At 40.6% G+C, this 22,406-nt stretch overlaps 2 protein-coding genes and 1 non-coding gene across 3 annotated transcripts in view; 1 reads left to right on the top strand and 2 right to left on the bottom strand.

Annotated features, from left to right (window-relative positions):
• Positions 1-14,144, bottom strand: part of LOC101982459 (mitochondrial import inner membrane translocase subunit Tim23) — a 20,901-nt gene extending 6,757 nt beyond the window's left edge. The window contains exons 1-6 of the mRNA XM_005348647.3: positions 13,891-14,144; positions 11,766-11,824; positions 8,875-8,968; positions 8,614-8,698; positions 6,364-6,422; positions 3,951-4,061 (exon numbers count right to left, since the gene is read on the bottom strand). Of these exons, the coding sequence (XP_005348704.1) occupies positions 3,951-4,061; positions 6,364-6,422; positions 8,614-8,698; positions 8,875-8,968; positions 11,766-11,824; positions 13,891-13,996 (514 nt within the window). The 5' untranslated portion in view covers positions 13,997-14,144. The remainder of the gene's footprint in view (positions 1-3,950; positions 4,062-6,363; positions 6,423-8,613; positions 8,699-8,874; positions 8,969-11,765; positions 11,825-13,890) is intronic.
• LOC113456260 lies at positions 6,934-7,130 on the bottom strand. Its single transcript, XR_003377105.1, has one exon. It is a non-coding gene; the product is annotated as a small nucleolar RNA SNORA74 (small nucleolar RNA).
• A 376-nt stretch (positions 14,145-14,520) lies between the features above and the next one.
• Positions 14,521-22,406, top strand: part of Parg (poly(ADP-ribose) glycohydrolase) — a 103,488-nt gene continuing 95,602 nt past the window's right edge. The window contains exon 1 of the mRNA XM_026779985.1: positions 14,521-14,703. The gene's annotated coding sequence lies outside the window, so the exon portion shown is untranslated. The remainder of the gene's footprint in view (positions 14,704-22,406) is intronic.

Genomic DNA, 22,406 nt, shown 5'->3' with positions numbered 1-22,406 from the left:
TGTTTCTGCTATTTTTTCCTAAAGGATGGGAGTGAGATTCCATGTAACACAAGAAAGCATTCAATAATAATCACATTCTACTGTGATAACAGCTAATTCGCTATCAACAAGCACACATCTTAGAGTGAGCTTGTACTTGAGAAATAAGGCCCAAGAAGCCAAAGAAGTCAACGAAGACTGAGTCTGCTTTCTTTGCTAACGCCTTCTGTTAGTCTTAGCTTTCCATAACAATGTCAGTCCATAAAGTAACATTAGTGAAAGGATATTCAAAGTCAGTACCTCAAATTTAGAAGTATCAGGGTTACCATTAGTTAATGGTTCTCTTTACCAATGTCAAACTAGACGTGAGACCTACAGAATTCAAATGCACACTCCAAAGTACCCCTGAATGACCTCTTACATTACTGTTGTTTTAAAGTATCAAATTAAAAAGATTTTTCCCCCCCTGAGGAACTGGAAATTGAACCTAGAGTCTCATGAATGACGGGCAAGCATTCTACCCATGAGTGATAACCTGATCCTATCTTTACTTTTTGAAATAAAGAAATTGTCCAGGCTGGCCTTGACAATCTCAGTGCCCTGAGATAGATAGTAGTTGAACAGAAATGTCTCAAGCCCAGCTTAAAAGTAGGCAAAATTTCACATACCATATGTAATATGTAATAGGTAAAAGGCTAATCGCCATAATGTTGAAAATTAATTGAAGGCACACCCAGTAGGAAAGAAGAAAGAGCTTCAGGGAAATTACAATGGTAATAAATAACAGAAGTTGCTCAATCTTACCACCAACCGGGGAAAAACAAAGTGAGACACAGACACTATTTTCGGCTTACATGTGGGAGTTCCCGTAAGTCTTGAAGCCAGCCTCGTTCACAGAGCTAGACACTGTCTTGAAACTAAACCCAACAATAACAACAAAACTATCTTTCACCAGTTTACATTCATTTCAAAGCAATGGTGGGGCTGGAGACACGGCTTAATGATTAAGAACACTTGTAGTTCTTCCAGAGGATGGAGTTCGACTCCCACCGTCTACAGCAGGCAGCCACAACCACCTGTAACTCCAGCTTTAGGGGTTTTAACACCTAGAGTGTCTTCCATATGCCCATGCAGGCATTAACATAGTACACATTAACTAAAATAATAAAAATAAAGCTTAAAATGGGTAGATGATACTTCAAACTGATAATGGTACATAAACTCTTCAAAGGTCACTTTGGCAATAGCTATTATCACTTTTAATATACAGATGTTTTTCTTAAGTAATCTGGCATTCAGCAATTTACCCTGCAGGACAGAACTTTCATGTGCTACAGTGTTTAAGGGAGGTCTCAAGAAAGCCACATATAAACAAAAACAGATGAGAATTTGTAAAAAAAAAAAAAAAAAAAAATTGGAAAGAGCATGAGAAGAAAAGGGCACATGAAAAATAAAGACCCTTAAATGAGAAGTAAAAGTCAGATGAAAGAATGGTCTACTCTGGAGTCTTCAAAGTATCAAGAGATCAAATCAGGTAGAAGAGTGAGCCTCAAGGGTCAGTTAACGGCTAAGAATTAACCGGACTTCTAAGTCTTGGCTTCTAAATGGTATTCCCATTTCATCATAAGCTTGAATGCGCCTATTTTAACTTGCAGAATTAAGTGTTCACCTTTCTCCCAAGTAGTTTATAATCTACCAGACATTAATTAGGATTTATAAAAACTTTCACAAGATCCGAACAGGGTTCTACTATACAACTCACTCTGCTAAATAAAAGCAATGTCTACAGGAAAGTTGCCCAAATGACCAAGAATCACTGGGAGACATAAAATGAGACAAAACATCACTTTTCTAAAAGGACGCAGTGTATGGAGTCAAAAACATTTGACATACTTTATTGAGATTTCTCTTGCCTTAAAGAGACTATATACATATAAGGTATGGTGCTGAGCGAGCCAGAATATGTGCCACTCAAAGTCACACTGTGATGGTTAATTTTTACTGTCAATTTGACTGATTCTAAGGGCATTACAGAGGATTAACTGAAGAGGAAAATTCTATCCTGAAGGAAAGTGGCACCATCCCATAGGCAGGGAGCTAGACAAAATAAAAGGAGAAAAGGAGAAAGCCAGTTGTTTGCCACTGTTCCTTTGTTCCTGGCAAGCTAGAACATGAACTGCTCTGCTGCTACAGGCCTTACCCACTCAGCAACATTCAATCCAAATAAACACTCCCTCCTTCACGTTTTTGTCAGACATTTCGGTCAGCAAAGCAAGTCAACTAATAATACAATTTTTTTTTTTTTTACCATGTTACAAACTAGATTTTTATTTGCTTTGCTTTTTGACAATGTCTTGAGGCAAGCTTGATCTCAAATTTCCTACACAGCTAAAAATGACCTTGAACTTTTGATTCTCCACCTCGAGTACTTTGATTACACTTGTATACGACATCCGGTTTTATGCAGCACCGAAAATCTGACCCAGCAAAAGTTCATGTATGCTAGGCAAGTACTCAGACAACTAAGTTACACTTCGGCATAATCCAACCGTCTTTAATATGTGCCTTTCCCTCACGTCTTCATCAGTTGTGAAGTTTATCGTCTGTCATTTGAGTTGAGGCTAATACCATAAACCTTAAACATCATTAGTAGTATTCTTTAACTATTTTGACTTTACTTATTTATCTAATTGGGTTTTTTGAGACAAAGTTTCTCTGTGTAGCATTGGAGCCTGTCCAGGCACTCACACAGCAGACCAGGCTAGCCTTGAACTCAGAGAGGTCCACCTTCCTCTGCCTCTCCTGTGTTGGGATTAAAGGTGTGCACCAACACCGCCCAGCTCTACTTTGACTTTATGCTTCTACCTTCTAACCACATTTCTATCAACCTCCCACAGCATGACTATAATAATTCTTCCACTGATTGTATACTAGTGTTTTGCTTGCATGTGAGTACACACATGATATGTAAGCAGTAACTACAGAGGACTGGCTGTGTTACAGATGGCTGTGAGCCACTTGTGGGAGCTGAGACTCAAACCCAGGTCCTTTGGATGAGCAGTCAAGTGTCAAGTCATCTCTCCAGACCAATTCTAGTAATTCTTTATTCAAACATCCCTCATGACTTTTAACCTAAATTATGGCTTCCTATGTTCCAAACCTAAAACTCTCTTGCAGACTTGGGTCCTACACCTTTCTCATGGTCATGTGACTAAGAGATACATCTGAAATTCAGTCGATTTTTCAGGCCCAGCTCAACTATTACCCCTTCCTTTTTTTTTAAATTTCCATTATTACTCCATCCAAGAAACAATGTGGTACAGAAAAAAAAAAAAAGAAGAAGCAAAAAGCCACGGGACTTTTGAGTCAGATTAGGATTTGCTTTGCGTACATCATAAAAGAAAGGCAGCAGGTAAAGACAGCTTATCTTGCCTTAATTTAACCTTGTTTACAGAAAAAGGTACTGTGATCTTACTCTCTTCAGGTTTGTAAATTAGATGACTTACAAACAGAACCCTTCATTATCTGATGGGGGACAGATGCAGAAAGGAGGAGATTTAGAAGCACAATATAAGATGGATGTCACGAAGAAAAATGCTCAGTTAAACAGTATGGCAGTCATAAAAGGACAAATACTGTAGCGTTCCACTACAGGTACAATTACAAGGTAACAAAGGTAGTGTATGAGATTGCCAGGAGTTGGGGAGGGACAAATACCGAGCATAGTATAGCACAGCCTGTAATTCTAGTACTCAGGAGGGTAAGGCAGGATGGTAAGTTCAAGGTCAGTTTACAAGGTGAAACCAACAAAAAAGAAACCAACAAGAAAACAACAAAACCCTTAATAACCGTAAGGTTAGTGTACTAGGTTGCATTGTAAACAAACACATACACACATTTATATTACACATAATTTTCTCTGAATATTATAAATAAAAACAAATTTCACTTCTTCATTCAGTACTGCCTACCTGTACATTTATACAACATTCCCGTCATGGTTCCGGCTGCTATTGTGTTGAGGTCATCTTCTGCACCCCGTGTTTTCTCAATGATAACACCAAATGCACTATAGAGCAAGGCTACAGCAGAAACAGATCAGTGGTAAAAGTTAACATGATAATCATAGTAGGTATGCACACCCAAGCACATACATCACTGGATCACTGCTTCTAATAGAAAAAAAAAAATCTAAAAACAAAATGTCCCCCAAAAACATCTGCATCACTGCACTGATCCAGACAAGAACTTTCCATAATACAGAAGACCACAGTGACAGCTATGAATATGTCAGCAATGGTGGTGCACTTTTAATCCCAGAACTAGGGAGGCAGAAGTACGTGGATCTCTTGTGTTCAAAGACAGCCTGAACTATGAAGCAAGTTCTAGGATAGCCAGGGTTACACAGAGAAATCCTGTCTCAAAAACAAAAACAAACAAAAAAGCCAGGAAGACCTACATTCACTGATACATAAAGCTGGCACATATATATAGTAGCACACAACTGACCGATTATACAAAAATGTAGAATGCTATTTTTAGAAAATATTACTGTAGAGTCCAAGAAAAATATTTCAAAATTTTACTTATGCTCTACCTCAAGTAGCTGTTATATTTTTTAATTAAAACACTTATATGTTTCTATTATAGGAAAACAATACAGCCAACAGCGACACATCTTTAATCCTAGCACTTATGAGGCAGAGGAAGGCAGATCTCCATGAGTTAGAGGCCAGCCTAGTCTACATGCCAAGTCCTAGTCCACCCAGTAAAATTCTGTCACCTGCTTCCCAAATGAACAAAAACCTCACACACAAGATCAATAAAAGAATTTGAGGTCTGACTTCCACATGCTACAAAACCCTTAAGTTTTACAGTACTTTCATCCAAACCCTTACATGTACTTTACCTACATTTATCAGGCACAATGCTATAACACTTCCTTACCATGTTTCAAAATCATTGCTACATGGGTAGTATACATACTCCTTTAATACCAAAGGAGTATACTTACTAAAGGCAGAGACAGGTAAATCTCTTGTGTTCAGGCCAGCATCAACAACATAGCAAGCTAGCTAAAACTAAAGAGAGATCCTGGCTCAAAACAAGCCTAGTTATACTTGCCTTTCCAACAATCCATCAAACAGTCTTACCCTTTGCCTGTTGTGCAACTTCTCTCTACTTTTATGAAAGCTGTCTTTTTGTTAAGCATATTCAACTGAAACTGATCATGTAATACCATTGTGACTAATCATATGACATTACAATTGAAAAACAGTAACCAACAGAACGACCATCTATTCCACTTTGTCTAGGAACGTGGGGTTTTATCGAATGTAGAATTTTTAGTGCTAAAAACGAGAAAGTTGTAATACAGGCATGGACTGCTGAGTTTCCCAAGTATATAAGCAACTACAAAAGAGCAGAGGACCATGACTTGTGTGTGTAAGCAGGTATTTCATGGTTGTAGACATAAGCAGAACATCAAAGCTGCCATCTGTCAGAATAAAAAGTGTGAATTTGGCTTTATGGTGTCAAAATGTACTGCTTCCAAATACCATAGTCAAGGTTAGAATCTTAACTTGGTTACAATGTTACAAAGGAGGCCTTTGTGTTTTCAACAATCTTGTTTGCAACAAGTAGGAAGAGCACCATAAGGTCAGCTTGTCTGTACACTATAAACCTCAGATGGTAAGGCATATGGGCCACAGGTAATTTTAAGTCACCAGCAATCAAAAGAACAAACTACTCATAATTAACAGGTAATGAAGGCACCAGGCTCTGACTAAGCAGCACTAAATTACCCCGCCTGTAACTGAGACTGCTTTCCTCATCTACAAAGGCTTACTGCAGCCCTGCCATTCAGGTTCTGGAATCTACAGGTCACTCAACAGGCTATTAGGAAACAAAGCAAAAGGTCTGTGCAGATCTGTCACGTCTCACTGCAGGACTTCGAGCCTTTCTTAGCAGGTACAACCCTATGCCTTGGACATCATTCAGTTTAAAACAGGGTTTTACTTAGCACACTATTTAGACAAGTAAAGCAGCACTTACAAATCTTTTCACAGATGATAGCTACAATAATTACCAGAGTGGATTTAAACGTTAATTGTTTAGCCTAGAACCAAAATTTTGGGTGACTACACATTCTTTCTTTGCGGTGGTGAAGTGTTTGCCTAGCATGCATGCAGCCCTGGATATGAAGTATCCCGAGTGCATACCTGTAATTTCAAAACTTGAAAGGAGGACCAGGAGGATAAGAATTCCAAGTTTATCCTCAACTATATAACAAGCTTGAGATTTGTTATATAGACAAGTTTCAGACTCAGCCACATGATACCTTGTCTCAAAACAAAAGATTCATTGAACAAGATTTATACTTACCCAGGGAACCTAGAGTATTAGCCCAAAGTGCCCCTTGCCTAGTCACCATATTCAAAATCCTACCAAGGAAGAACGAGAAAAAAATGTATTTAGGATCATTATTTCTCTAGATCATTATATTCGCTATTATGGTATTTATAAATCATAATAGTAACTATTTAAAACACCTAGACCCAAGCCTCACTGTTTTTGTAACTTTAAGGTACATATTAATATTACCTAAGATTTTAATAAAAATGGCTGTTACTTTACATAAATGAGGGTCATAATAAAAAATTTCTAACACTCTGGGCAATGACTAAAGGAAAGTCCTGTAAGTAAAGATATAAAGTTATTCAAGACAGACTAAATACAAAGGTTTTGAATTACAGCCTGAAATGCATTTTACAAACTTATCTATGTAAAACTAAACTGTCACTGAAACTGTGACAAGGGTTTGATTTTCTCTTGGGAAAGAGAATATATTTTCAGAATATCAAGTAGAATCAAGGGAAAGGACAGGAATGTATACAATGCAAAGCCAACTTGAAGAGAGGGAACGGCTTCATTCCCAGAATACATGGAGAAAGTATTGTCTGCTCCCGCACTAGAACTAAGCAGTCAAAATGAATGCTTAGCACACTCTCAAGGAAGCATAGTTGCGTCTTACACCAGAGTCATAGCCCACCAGAACAGCAATGCAGCAACCAGGTGAAGACCACATATTACTCTCCCAGCAGTGTAACACCATCACAGGAATGTGTCTGCGATGGCTGACTACTACTGGAACTGACAGACTATAACCACAAACAGTAAGAATTCAAAGATCCATAGCAATAAAAATGTGTTCGCTTTCAAAATGTTATTTAGAATGGCTATGGAGAAATGTATTTTCTAATTAGTTAGATATTTACTAACACATTGTAAGTTTAGTATATAATCTATAAAAAGCTTAAAAACTATTAATTTTCATTACTACACTGGTACATTTCCATTTAGTGAGTCTTTACCTAGTTCTTACTTCTATCATCTCTCCACAACTCTGCAAGGCAGAAAGTAGAGAAGTTTATTCAAAATCACAAAATCCTAAGTCATTAAACTAGGATTCTGAAGCTATACACACACAATGTTCTTGGCTGTAAATTTTACCTTTTTTCTACTATTAAATGCTGTTTTCCAATATGGGAAGACAAGAAAGATCATATTGCTATTGTTTTCAAAATTGAAGTACAGTATCTTTTTCTAAGAAATTTCTTACTTCTAAATTCATATTTAACATTGGTTGGGGATTTGTTTCAAAACAATACAAGAGAAGAACTGGGTATGACTGGCCATGGCTGACGGTATCACACTATTTTGGCTTGTTAATGCAGGGATTTAAGCAGTGACAGGAACAGGAAAAATGCTGGTGCCATTAAGGTCTCCTAGGTCTAACGCCAGCACGCCTGCTGCCATCTTCTGGCAGAGCACTACACTTGCAAGCCAGAGTTCAGTAATGGGCAGGCGAAGCTGGCTCAATGGATGTAACAGGGACAGTTCCTGAGAAGAGACACCTTAGGGCTTACCTATGGCCTTCACATGCACCCAACCCAACCCACATGGACACACAGACAGACAGACACACACACACACGACCTTGAAGATCTAGAAATTTTATTTAAGAGTTTCAGAATTGAAGCATGTCAACAAGGAGCTAATAAAGCTAGGTATGGCTTTAATTTCATCAAGTATTCTACTGCTACAGCACCCCCCCCCCAATCAAACTTCCCAATTAGCAACTCAACAATTTAAAAAGCATGCCATACAAGTTTGGAAAACAGAAAACACATGTGAGCCAAGAAACCAGGTTGGGGTAGTCCAGCTGAATGAAGACACCATCTCAAAATTCACTCTTCTGAAAAACACACAGAAATCTGGTTTCTTATATTTTAGAAAGATAAAACCAAACCAACTATAAAAAGCGGGAGGAAGTTAATTCTCTAAGCATTTTATTTTATTTTTTTTTAAAGATTTATTTATTATGTATACAGAATTCTGCCTGCATGTATGCCTGCACACCAGAAGAGGGCACCAGATTTCATCACAGATGTTGTGAGCCACCATGTGATTGGTTGGTGGAAATTGAATTCAGGATCTCTGGAAGAATAGCCAGTGCTCTTAACCTCTGAGCTATCTCTCCAGTCCTCTCTAAGTATTTTATTAACACAGGGTGGTAATAAAGCAGAAGCTAATATGCAAACATCAATTCATCAAAAGATTTCATAGACTTACTGTACATTTCTTGGTTTGGACCAGGCCATGCTCTGGGTTTCCTTCAATCCTAGCCGAAGACCGTTCATGGCCCCAAATGCAGCCCCTGAATCATAACAATTCAGCCCAAAGGAAAAAAAAAGGCTTTATGTTTCTGGTTTGTTTTTTATATAATAAAAACTGTGATACATTTTAAGTTGAAAACAATATTCTAGTTATTTTTCACAGTAAGGACCATTAACTACTTGGATATAAGGACATTAAAAGATATATACTACCCACCTGTCATGCAACATCCTCCAATGGTAAAGAAAGCTAGCTCAAATCTGCCTCGGGTTTTGTTAGCGCCAGTTGGCAAAATGAACTCATCAGTATCCTAAAGGGTAAAAAGGAAAACCAAGATGAGTGCTCCCTGAAGACAGCACTTGGACAGCTATTGTATTCTAATAAAGCTTGCCTGAGGATCAGAAAAGTAAAACAGCCACACTGGCCAGCACAGACCAGGTAGTGGTGACACACACTTTTAATTAGCTTGCCATAGAAACCTGGTGGCAGTGGTGCACAACTTTAATCCCAGAAGTAGAGAAAAATATAAGATGGGAGGAGAGAGATCTCAGTCTCATTCTGAGATTCCTGGAGGCAGGATCGCCATTTTTGGACTGAGGTTGAGATTAAGAGGCCATAACTGGATGTTTTGTTTTACTGGTCTTTAGGTTAAACCCCAACATCTGTCTCTGAGTTTTTATGAATCATGCTTCAAGCTGTAACTTTCTTCCTACTTTTCTCTTTCAGATTTAGGCAGTCTCATTATGTAGCCTAGGCTGGCCTGAAACTTACAATTATTCCCACCACAGCCTTCCAAATGCTTGAATTACAGGTTCTTCAGCATTTCAAAGTAGTTTTAAAATAAGTAAACAATTAAATTAATGCAAACTCAGCTATCATATTCAAACAAAACGAAAACTGTCCGCACTAATAGCCAGCCCATAAATCGTAAGTGATGATATGGCTATTCTTGGTTGTCAACTGACTACACCCGGAATTAACTAAAACCCAAGCAGATGGGTATACCTGGGAGGGATTTTTTTTCCTTAATTAAATCATTTGAAGTGGGAAAGACCCACTTTTAATCTGGGTCACACCTTCTGGCGGCAGCCTATGTTAAGGACATGCATTTTTTGATATATATGAAGTGGCATCTCATTTGTGATTACATTTAATTGGACATTTGTATGGTTTCATGAAAACATCTATTCCAACCCAATGCAATTTTATAACTCATTTCTTCTATCTTAAATGTAGGAATTTTAAGTCCTCTATTCAGCGCTTTACAAATATTTTCTCCCAGTTTCCAGGCTACCCTGTCATTTTTCCTTTCTTCTGTTTTTCCATTCTTTTTCTTTTTAGTTATCTACAAGTAGTCCTCACTGACCTGGAACACTTTACACTAAATGAAAAGGAACTATTTTCCTAATTCTACTTTTGGAGTGTTCATTGCTACTGTATAGAATCAGGACTAATTTATGTCTATAGCTCTCACATTCTACAACTATGCTAAATTTATTTATTAATTTTAATAGATTTGCTTTTTTTCTTTAAATTACTGTAGTTAAGAATCTTGCATTATTTGCAAACAGTTTTGATTCTTTCTCATTCTAGATAACATTTCTTTCCTTTTGGGCTTTTCCAGATAGGGTATCTCTGTGTAGTCCGGGATGTCCTAGAATGCACTCTATGGACCAAGTTTGCCTTGAACTCAAGAGACCCACCTGCCTCTTACTTCCCCGTGCTGAGACTAAAGGCACACACCACCACTTCGTGCCCCACCCCCTCTTTTTTTTTTTGAAAAGACAAGGTCTTATTATATAGGTAGCTTCAACCAGCTCTGTCTGACTCCCAAGTACTGGAATTAAAGGTACACACAGCAAGGCTGGCCAGAATCTGCTTCTTTTGTTGTGCTGGCTAGACAATTCTGAGGGTAAGTAAAGACAGTGAACATGCTTGTATTGTTCCTGATCCTCAGGAGTAAAGAGAGTGGACATGCCCATATTGTTCCTGATCCTCAGGAGTAAAAGACAGTAAACATGCCTGTATTGTTCCTGATCCTCAGGAGTAAAGAGAGTGGACATGCCCGTATTGTTCCTGATCCTCAGGAGTAAAGAGAGTGGACATGCCTGTATTGTCCCTGATCTCCTGACCTTGAAGAATTTACCCATTCTTTCTTTTTTTTTTTTAATATACTAAGTATGACATTACATTAGATATTCTGTAAATGCCATTTAACAGGAAACGCTATAGAAAATTTATTTTTAGATGTTAAATCAACTTCAGTTCTCTGAATGATGCAAACACTGGTCTTTCAACTTTTGGTAATTAGTTCAGGACCTTGATACTTCAAATTAAACTTTAGAAACAAAGATTACACTGGGTGGTGACAGCAGTGATGCACACCTTTAGTCCCAGAATTCAGGAGGCAGAGGAAGATGAGATCTTTTAGTTCAAGGGCGGTTTCTATTGTAGAATAATCTTTCCATACACTGTGAAGATGTGTCATTCTGGTTGGTTTATAAAGAGCTGAACAGCCAACAGCTAGGCAGGATTTTCAGGCACAGAGGATGCTGGGAAGAAGGGTAGAATCACGAAGAGATGCAGAAAAAGCGTAACATGTAGGAGATGAAGTAACAAGCCATGAGCCACATGGCAACACATAAAGTAATAGAAACGGGTTAATTTAAGTTATAAGAACATGTTAGAAACAAGCCTAAGCTATTGGCCAAGCTTCCATAACTAATAATAATCTCTGTGTGGTTATTTGGAAGCTGGCTGGTGAGAGAGAAAGACTCCCTACAAGCTTCCTCTACAGAATGATTTTCAGGACAACTAGGGTTACACAGAGAATCCTTGTCTCAAAAAAACAAAAAAGGAAAAAAAAAAAACCCAAAAAATAAAGATTACTTTTACTATGATTCTTTTCACTACACAAAACAGACACCTTAGGAGAACCACCAATGGTTTCAGGAAGAAGCACAAGACAAACCCGAGTCTGTGGCGAGGAGGAGTGAGTGGAGACTGGAAGACCAGCCCTCCAGGAGTACCTCCCGCTTGTCAGCACTAAGTGCGACGTTGGTGGTAGAGTAGGGCACCAAATCAAACCAGTAAAACCTCTATCTTACCTGAACAAGATAGCGTGGATCCACATTTAAATACGGAGACAGGGGGTTCATACCAGTTACTAGAGAAAAAACAAAATGTCATATCACACAAAATTCCTTAAACTATTTCCTATAGGATTGATTCAGCTGATTGTTACATTTCTTGAAATTCAATAAAAGTGAAATTGTCTTGAGGAACTATTCCCTGCACTGATGACCTACACTTTCCTAAGGCATTGGCACTGACAGGTCAGATCATCACACTCCCAGAAAATTAGCTTAGGTTGTTATGTTTTGGTTTATTTTTATTTATTTATTTTTTAAAAAACATGTACTCATTTCCTTATGAGTTTGTGTGCCTGTGTGTGCTGGAGTGCATATGGTCCATCTGGAGCCCCTTCCTTCTACCCGTCTGCTTCTAGGGATCCAACTCACGTCACCAGGCTCAGCAGAAAGTGCCCATACCCACTTGCTCTCCCAGATCATGCATAAAAGTAGTTTCTTTAACTAGCAAGACGATCAAGCAAATTGCAAAAGAGTTATCAGTCTCTCAGGGAAACAGTGGTAGGGCTGGCGTTTTTGATTGTGGATAAGTCCATCAAGTCAGCGCCTTCAGATCAAACTATTGACAATTCTACTCTTAGTCACCACAGGGAGAAAGCTTATGGAAAATACAAACTTTCAGAGGGTTAAACTTTAACTCTACCAACTTTGGGCAAGAAAAATTAATTTTCACAGATTTAAAATCTAGTATTTGAGTCCTTCTGTATCTCAGTTGGTTGCTCACAGATGTAAGCACTCACCATGACTGCCCACCAAGTCGAAGTCCTGTTACTCCAGTCTTTCCATTGTCACACTAGCACCCTAGTGCAGGCATCACACCTCACTCATACCAATGCTTCCTAACTTACTTTCTCCTACCCTCTCAACTCACTCTGTGGCTGCTAGGAAATCAGCCCTAATGGCTTCCATCCACACTTTGGATCAAATACAATCTCCTTACCCCTGCTTCTAAGCGCTTCTCTTTACTGCTGTTTCCTGCCTCTCTGCTTTTACAATCTTTTACCACTTTACTCCCATGTGCTAAAGACACATGGACCCAACATGAGTTCAAGTAACCCATCAAGTTTGTCCCATCTCTCAAACATTTGTTGCTAAATTCAGGTCGCAGCTCAAATGTCAACTCCCAAGTTGTTTTCTTGATCTGTTCTCAAATAGCTTCCTCCCACCATCATCTCAGGGTCTTATTTCCTTCATGATATCTATCACTAAGGGCCATCTTTTTATGTTATCTGGCTCACCTCAGCAGTATTTATATACACACACACAAAAGCAGTAATTACCTTGCCACATTAAGCAGTGCCCTCTACTCTATACAGAGAAAACCTGCGACACACCAATTGCGTTCTGGACTCAGTGTAGACAGTAGACATTAAAGACAAACGGCTTTCTTTATGTTCTTAAGTATAAAGGATTTTGAGAAATACTACAAGGATTAGCAAGAAGAAACACCCACTTTAAGAAAAAGCTACTCACAACTCTCTGTTATCTTCAGGCCCAAGTTTTATATATCCAGCTCAATTTCTGAAATTACCAAACCTTAAAAGCTTTAAATACGTACTTATGGGAATGATATTCATGCCTCTGTAGCTTTCCATTTGCTTACTTCCCTTCCAAAATTTGGTTGGCTTCTTTCTTGTTTATAAATCTCTTAAAAGTTTAGCTCATTTCCCAGCTCCTCCTGGTTCCCTGGATTGTCTCAAAAAGAGGGTTTTCGCCTAACGTTATTTAGATTTTAGAAATATTTTTAGAGACCATGTGAAAAAAAAAAATAACTATGGGCTTGTTATATGAAATATGTTTATTTCCAGAACTAGGAACACAGGAAAGCGTGCGACGAGAGAAAAGAAGGGACAAGGGTGCTAAAGGAAGACATTTTGTGTGTCCTCCCGAAACTAGGACAATAAACGAGCTTCCGGTGATTCGTGCCACTCACCCCCAACCCTAAATTCGCTCAGTCTTGAAACCCCATCCCTGGCGGCGAACCCTGTGAATGCGAGCAGGAAAAGCAACAAGGACCGGGGCAAATTTCTAGTTGTCCCAGGACGCTGTCAGAGAGGGTAGCAAAGGCAGGCCCGATACTCACGCGGAACGCCGGCCAAATCGGCGTGCGAGTAACCCGCTCCTCCCGCTCCGAAGAAGCCGGCCAAGCCGCCGGTGGTTTTGTTGCCACTTCCCCCGCCACCCTCCATGACGTCGCAGCAAACTGCGGTGGGCTTCCCACCACCACCTCAGGCCGGGGTTGTGTGCTCGGCCGTGGTCCCCACAGCAACAGCGGGAAGACCCGCGTTGCTACTGCCACCTTCACACGCTGACCTTCCGGGCGCCGGCTCCCGTGAAGCACAACGTTTCCGCTTTGCGGCCGTGTACGACCCGGAAGTCCGGCGCGCGGGAGGGACGACTGCTTTCCGGTGGTGGGAAAGTGAGCCGGAGCCCTAACCCGAGTGGAAGCGGCGCGTCCGGGGCAGGTGGGCTCCCTGCGACCGAGCGGAGGCGAGCGGCTGCGCAGGGAAGGGCTGGCTCGGAGGCCCAAGGAGCAGCAACCGCAGGAGCGGGCCGTCGCAGAGTGGGAATGGTGCGGGGGGCGCCGAGGAGGAGGCGCAGTCCGTCCCCGTCAGGGTTAGTGAATGAGGCTCTCCGCCCGGGCCGGCCCGGGGACAGTGCGCTGCGGGTCCCAGCATGAGTGCGGGCCCCGGCTGTGAGCCCTGCACCAAGCGGCCCCGCTGGGACGCCGCTGGAACCTCCGCTTCGGCTGCCTCGGACTCCCGGAGCTTCCCCGGCAGGCAGAGGCGCGTTCTCGGCCCCGAGGACGCCCCCGTACAGTTCAGGGTCCCACCGTCTTCGCCAGCCTGCGTCCCGGGGCGGGCGGGACCGCACAGAGGCAACGCCACTTCATTTGGTACGTGGGGAAAATAAAACAATCTTTGTCCTTGTTTCATGTCAGTCTGAGGGCCATGGGACTCCCGTCTCTCTTATCTAATCACCACTCTGATGCCCCCTTATTCAATCACTAGAAGCCACTCGTAGGGGAGAGGAGCTACAGTTTCTAGCGACATTTGTGGTGTGGAAAACTTGGGGCCAGTTGCTAACCGGGTGGACCGCACCTGTATGTTTTCCTCAGCTTGGACAGAGAGTGTCTAGTTTTGTGCATGAAGCAGAAGGGCGCTTCAGTCTCCAGAACACATAACGAAAGCTGTTGCAATTTGCACGGTCAAGTGCTAGTGCCATCTCCCAGAGTGCAGAGCAGTTAGTCTTAGCTTGCTGGCATTGTACTTGTCTCTGGCTCACGATGTTGATCATGAACTTGGTCTCTGCCTTCCTACTCGAAATCTATGAGGCCAGATCAACAATGGCACAAGTCCAATATGTGTAACAAAGAGTCATGGGTTTACTTGTTCGTGAGGGTGCGATTATTTTGGTAGGAGTTAAGTGTGGTAACCTAGTTAGGAGATCAAAGGGAATAGTCCAGATGATTTGGTACTTACTGTGAGTACTAGACACCGTGATAAAGAATAATAAAGCAGTATTTCAGAAATGCAGCTGATGCATAGAATAAATGGTGAAAGAGTGAGAGATGAGCTGTGGAGATACAGGAAAAAAGTGATCCTACTACTCCGAAGTATAGACACTACTGTGGACTTTACTAAGGACTTTAAAGTTTATGTTTTCACGGTAGTTAGAGGCCCTAAACAGTGTGTGTCTGTGTGTGGGGGACTCTAGATTAAACTTGTTTCTTGAACCCGCAATATAGTTGGTTGGTGTATAGAAAATGGAAAAGAAAAATTGCTTGAAATCCCACGACTTAAGGAGTTGGTCTAGATGATTTGCACTTAGACTATGACACAGGCAGTAGAGCAGTTCTTGGCATAAAAATAATAACAGGAGCTCCAAGTATGGTATAGAACATGCAAAAAAATAGAGAAAGTAAGATGACCAAGGGGAGGCTTAAGCGCAGTGTGTAGGAGGAGAAAAAGCCTAGCTTGTGTTCTTTAACCCAGAGCCAACAACATTGCGGAAAGACCCACAGTGTATGGGGCTGAGCAGTCATCAGGGCAAATAGTGTACATTGTCTGTCTTGGGACCTCTAGGGAGCAGACTTGAATCAACCTTTTTGGATTTTTTTGCTTTTGTTTTGTTTTGTTTTGTTTTGTTTTGTTTTGTTTTGTTTTGTGTGTGTGTGTGTGTGTGTGTGTGTGTGTGTGTTTGTGAAACAAGATCTCACTGTGTAGTCCTGAGTTAGTCTGGAGCTCAGAGAGAATTGCCTGTCACTGCCTTCCAAATACAAAAATTAAAGGTACTTAATCAAGTACATTCCTGCCTCTGGCTTGCCCCAAGTCTTGAAATCATAGGACGTGCAGTATAAGTAGAGAGAAGAAGTGTAACAGTGTAAGTAGAAGGGACAGCATACCTAAATACTGTTCGAACTGGAACACGGGGTTGCAGAAGATTAGATGAGCTTTACTGTGGATAAACTGAAGTGCCATTTTAAGGAATTTAAACTTCATTCTGTATTTAATAAGCCTCCTGGAAGCTTTTAAACAAGAGAATACATTTGGTTAATGTTTTAGAAAGATGGGTTAAGCAGTAGCTTTTTGACTTTTTAAACTTCAGGCTGCTGTGTGCATATTTTTCTGGAACACAGTAATATCTGTAATGAATAAAAAAAAAGTAAGGTGTGGTGGAAGAGAAAGTTTCTTATAGCATGAGGGAGCGCATTGTCAGAGGCAGGGACATGACCAGAGGGAGCTGGGTCCTGTGGGAGAGATGGAGGAGAGAGAGGGGAAACCAGGGACATCAGACAGGAGGCCAGAGGTCCAAAAGTGGGTGGGTAACCAAAATGCCTGGATTATGTAGGAAGAGCCTCTGGGAAATGGGCAGCCCAGTGACTGGGCTGCAGAGTTTAGAATATAGGACAGGGTGTGCCAGCCATACCTTGTAACAGGTAGGGACTGAGGGATGCTGGGAGAACCTGGCTGCCATGTCCAGTTTTGATATGTTAAATGGGAACCTCAGCCTTTTGTCTTGAGTTTTTAAAGTTGGCATATATGCCATGTTTATGATTGAAATGTTTCATGAAATAGCATCCTTACATGTGTAATGCCTTCTTCCATCTTCCTTCTTTTCTTTCATCTTTTCTTTTTTCCAGGACATGGATTTTCTGATTAGCCCTGTCTGTCCTGGAACTTACTGAATAGACCAGGCTGGCCTTGACCTCGCAGAGATCCCCCTGCTTCTGTCTCCTAAGTGCAGGGATTAAAGGCGTCCAACTCAATACATTCTTATATTGTCTATTTTTTTTTAAATGCTTGCCACTTTTAGTTTGTAAAATGTTGGGTTAAAGAATGTCCAGACTGTAAACAGAGACCAGTTTTAGAAAATACATAACTGGCCGGGCGGTGGTGGTGCACCCCTTTAATCCCAGCACTCGGGAGGCAGAGGTAGGCGGATCTCTGTGAGTTCAAGGCCAGCCTGATTTACAAGAGCTAGTTCCAGGACAGGCCCCAAAGCTATAGAGAAACCCATTCTCAAAAAACCGAAGGAAAAAGAAAATACAGAACAGTTGCCCCATAAGTGAAGTACTCAATGATATGAGAGGGGATGATGGACTGTAAATCTAGGACGTAGAGAACTTGCTCTAAAGGAATGGGAACTGAAGATGAGCTATAGATAATGACTACATAGTACGTGGTCCTGCTGACTTTATCTGCATGCTTACTGGGGGACGTTGGGGCTACCAACCTTTTCTCAATTGATTGGACTTTAAATTTTCTTCCAAAGAGAAATCAAGTTAATATTCCCATGGATGGTGTTTTCTGTATACCTGTCACAGAGCATCAGTGAACAAAATGTTCAAAGTCTAAATTTTAATCTTTCAACCGTTGTTACAAGGTTTAGAATTTTTTAAAAGAATTATTTATTATGTATACAGGGTTCTTCCTGCGCACATTCCTGCAGGCCAGAAGAGGGCACCAGATCTCATTACAGATGGTTGTGAGCCACCATGTTGTTGCTGGGAATTGAACTCAGAACCTCTGGAAGAACAGTCAGTGCTCTTAACCTCTACAGCCGAAGTTTTAGAATTTTTTTTCTGTTGGTTGGTATTTAAGGTTTTTTTACATATAGCTATCCTAGAAGTGGGTAGAGAAATGCTTATTCTGTACCTTTTTATCTTCTCGGACACATTTCTTATATTGGCTGAAATCTGTAAATCTCAGTCCACAGTAGGCAGAACTCAGCATGGTGTTTACAGTCAACTTACCCCAGTTGTGTTGTGATAGGAGACTTTCTGGAAGAGAGGTGCTCCATGAAAATGCAGGTGAATTTGACTGTATTTTTATGCCCTTTGCTGATTCTGTTTTTGCTGAGTAGATGACCTCATTGAAGTACAGTCGTTTCTGCAATATGAAAGTCAGTGTGAATGGTGTGAAGCTGGAGTAATCCAGAATCTCTTATGTCAGTTGCAAGAGAGATTGGGTTTAACTGTTGGGAGAGAGTGTATTTGTTGAATAAGTCTTTGTAGGCTGGGCACAATGTTTTCTCTTTTGTGTTCTTATTGGTACATATACTCCTCAGAATAGACAACTGTATTTTCTAGGTAAGGAAACATACTCGAAGAACTGAAATAACTTGACCAAGATAATGCTGGTAGATAAGTTCTGGATAATTCAGAACTGAAAGGGCTCATTGTATATCTTTAAGGTTACTGTTGCTTTGATGAGACACCATGACCAAAAGCTAGGGAGGAAAGGGTTTATGTGGCTTACTTATACTTTTACATCTTAGTTCATCATGGAAGGAAGTCAGGGCAGGAACTCAAACAGCAGGAACCTGGAGGCAGGAGCTGATGCAGGGGCCATGAAGGGTGCTGCTTACTTACTGGCTTGCTTATTTACCATAGCTTACTCAGCCTGATTTCTTAGAAAACGAAGGATCACCAGCCCAGGGATGGCATCACCCACAATGGGCTGGGCCCTCCTGCATCAATCATTAATTAAGAAAATATCATACGGGCTTACCTGCAGCCTGAGCTTATGGAAGCGTTTCCTTAAGTGTGGCTTGCGGCCCCCTTCTTCCAGATGACTCTAGTTTGTCTCTAGCTGTGTCACGTTGACATGAAACTGGATAACTATAGATAACTAGATGCACATGTCTTTTTTTGTCCCCTGTTTGCTATGGTTATTTCTAGTAAAATGAAAGAAAAGCAATATTTTGTGCTTAAGTAGAAGAAGGAGTAAGTTGTTTTTTGTTTGTGTGTTTGTTTTTTGTTTTTTGTTTCTCAAGACAGGGTTTCTTTGTGTAGCCCTGGCTGTCCTGGAACTTACTCTGTGTACTAGACTGGCCTTGAACTCAGATCTGCCTACTTTGCCTCCTGAGTGCTGGCATTAAAGGTGTGTACCACTCCTACCACCGTCCAGCTTGGATTAAGCTCTTAACAGTCCTGTGATGTGTTGGAAAAGAAACTTAGCAGCCAGTGGTAGTATTGGAAAGAGTGAGGCTGTCTCATCTCTAGGGTTCAAACAAGGACTGGGGAACATTTGATTCGCAGGATATATTGTTACTTCTTCACCTTCCTTTCCCCATTCATCCTTTTGGCAGGCTCCAGGAATCATAATTGGAAGCCTGAAGCTAGGAGGATATACTTCCATGCTGGGCTTCAGGAGGCAGACAGCTGTCTTCAGCTTCTCTGGAACAGGCTTCCTGGGCTTTCATCACTTGAAGTTTGGGTTCTGTGGACTACTTCATGTGGATGAGAAGAGTGTCTTAGTCACTGTTCTTTCTATTGCTGTGAAGAGACACCATGACGAAGGCAGTGCCTATAAAAGAGAGCATTTAACTGGGGGTTTGCCTACAGCCTCAGAGGCGTAGTCCATTATCATCACGGAGGGGAGCATGGCACTAGAACAGCAGCTGAGAGTCATATCGTGATGCAGGCAGATAGAGACATCGGGCCTGGAGGTGAACTTTGAGATTTCAAAAGCCCATCTCCAGTGACACAGTTCCTCTAACAATGGCACACGTACTCCAACAAGACTACCCCTTCTTGTCCTTCTGAATTTCTCAAATAGTGCCATGATGATTAAACATTTAAATATATGAGATTCTGGTGACCATTTTTATTCCAACTACCTAATGATTAAGCATTCATATATATAAGATTGTGGTGACCAATTTTTATTCAAACCACCACTAGGAGCCTAGCTATCGCAGCCTCACATCTAATCCTAATATTACAGAAGGTTTTAAATTCTAGACTTGTTCCAAAAATGGTGTTTCAGCAGTTTGCTGGTTTGAAATTTGAGGATTTTCTAAACTGTCCTTTCTATGGTTTGTGTAGACTTAGTGTCCCATATCTGGAATGTTTGCAGTAAGAAATGATTCAGATGGAGTTTTTAAGATTTTGGAAGAATTGCATAGACCAAACTGGCTAATCTAATCTGAAAATTTTAAAATCTGAAATGTTTCAAAATTAGCATTAGAGCTCAAAAGTTGGATTTTGAAGATCAGGGACATTTGATAGAATTAAATAGAAAAAAGAGCAATAGAAAAAGTTTCATTTTCAAATCATCCTCTTGCTTGCTGACAATGATAAATCACAAAGAGTGACTTAATGAAAGAAGGATTTATGTAAATTACTTTTTTGTGGGTTTTCTTTTTTGTGTGTGTATGTTTTTTGCTTGTTTTTTTTTGTTTTGTTTTGTTTTGTTTTGTTTGAGACGGGGTTTCTCTTTGTAACAACCCTAGCTGTCCTAGAACTCTCTTGTAGACCAGACTGGCCTCGAACTCACAAAGATCTACCTGCCTCTGCCTCCTGAGTGCTGGGATTAAAGGTGTGCACTACCATCGCCCGTCTGTAAATTACTTTTTGTAAGGCAAACCATTTAAAGAGTACTAATCAGGGGGCCGAAGAGGTGGCTCAGAGGTTAAGAGCATTGCCTGCTAATCAGGGGGCCGAAGAGGTGGCTCAGAGGTTAAGAGCATTGCCTGCTCTTCCAAAAGTTCTGCATGGTGGTTCACAACCATCTGTAATGAGGTCCGGTGCCCTCTTCTGGTCTGCAGGTGTACACACAGACAGAATATTGTATACATAATAAATAAATAGAATACCAATCAGAGCTGGGCAATGGTGGTGCATGCCTTTAATCCCAGCACTCGGGAGGCAGAGGCAGGCGGATCTCTGTGAGTTCGAGGCCAGCCTGGTCTACAAGAGCTAGTTCCAGGACGCTCCAAAGCTACAGAGAGACTCTGTCTCAAATAACCAAAAGGAAAAAAAGAAAAAAAGAAAAATACGAATGCATCTATGACTTAAGTGTTTAGATTCTTAATATTGCCACTTTGAGAACTGAGAATGTTTAAGATTTAATGCAAAGTGACAACATGCAGTTCGTGTCCTGTACATTAAAAACTGAAAGGGCATGTGTTTCTAATGGTTATATAAAATGTGATTGCATCCCCACTCCTAAGCTAATCATTTTTATTTTTGCTGCTGGTCATATCTATTTAGTCATTTCTCTGGCATCTCAAATTTAGTATCTGCAGAATTTCCTAATCATACCCCCCCCCATACCTAATTCTCCTATTTCCTATATTTCTACTCAGTGTTGTTATGACCATTTAGGTCTTTGAAGCTTCAAGCTTGAAGTCTGTAATGACTACTCAGTTTTGCTTATCTCATAAGAATTTATTTTGTGCCTCAATCAGTAATTTTTCAATCTAGTTGATTTTTTATTTTTTTCTTTTTATTTTCTTTCTTCCTTTTTAAGAATTTCAGTTCTCATTCTTCCATCACGCTCACAGAGATTCTGATTTAGTAGGTGTGGGCATGGTCCTAGGATCCATTTATTGCTTCTCATGACTCAGACCAGTAGCTTTCTCGCTGGTGTCCATTGGTGAGCACTCTCTTTAACTCCAGGTTATCCATTATGAATGACTATAGGCTTCTTAACTTTTATTGCTGGAATCATGGCTCTAAGTGTGACTTCTGACCATCCTTTTGTGCCTGTCTAACTATGGTCTTAGTTTCACTTTTTCTTGTGCTGAAAAAAAAATTTTTTTTTTTTTTTTTTTTTTGTTTTTTTGTGACAGGATTTCTCTGTAGCTTTGGAGCCTATCCTGAAACTAGCTCTTGTAGACCAGGCTGGCCTCATACTCACAGAGATCCGCCTGCCTCTGCCTCCCTAGTGCTGGGATTAAAGGCGTGCGCCACCACTGCCCAGCCAGAAATACTATAATTCTTGATCAAGACCTCTTTTAATAGTTTTTAAAAACTAACATTTTTTTAAACATATACCACATAGTGTCCTAATACTTTACATAAATTATTAATAATTTAAACTTCATGTTAACTCCATGGAAGATGTTGTTCATGTACATAGTTTCCAGGTGAAGAATCTCAGTTGGAAAAAGGGTTCTTTCACTCAGACACAAAGAAAGCCAGTGAGGTAGCCATGATTTGAATCCAGATGTTATGAGTTCAGAGCCTGTGATCTTAGATCATTTAACTTTTTTTTTGTTTGTTTTGTTTTTTTGAGACAGGGTTTCTCTGTAGCTTTGGAGCCTGTCCTGGAACTAGCTCTTGTAGACCAGGCTGGCCTTGAACTCACA

Source organism: Microtus ochrogaster, chromosome 6 (assembly GCF_000317375.1).
Source record: "Microtus ochrogaster isolate Prairie Vole_2 chromosome 6, MicOch1.0, whole genome shotgun sequence".
Classification (NCBI taxonomy): Eukaryota; Metazoa; Chordata; class Mammalia; order Rodentia; family Cricetidae; genus Microtus; species Microtus ochrogaster.
This window is presented reverse-complemented; position numbering and strand designations above follow the sequence as displayed.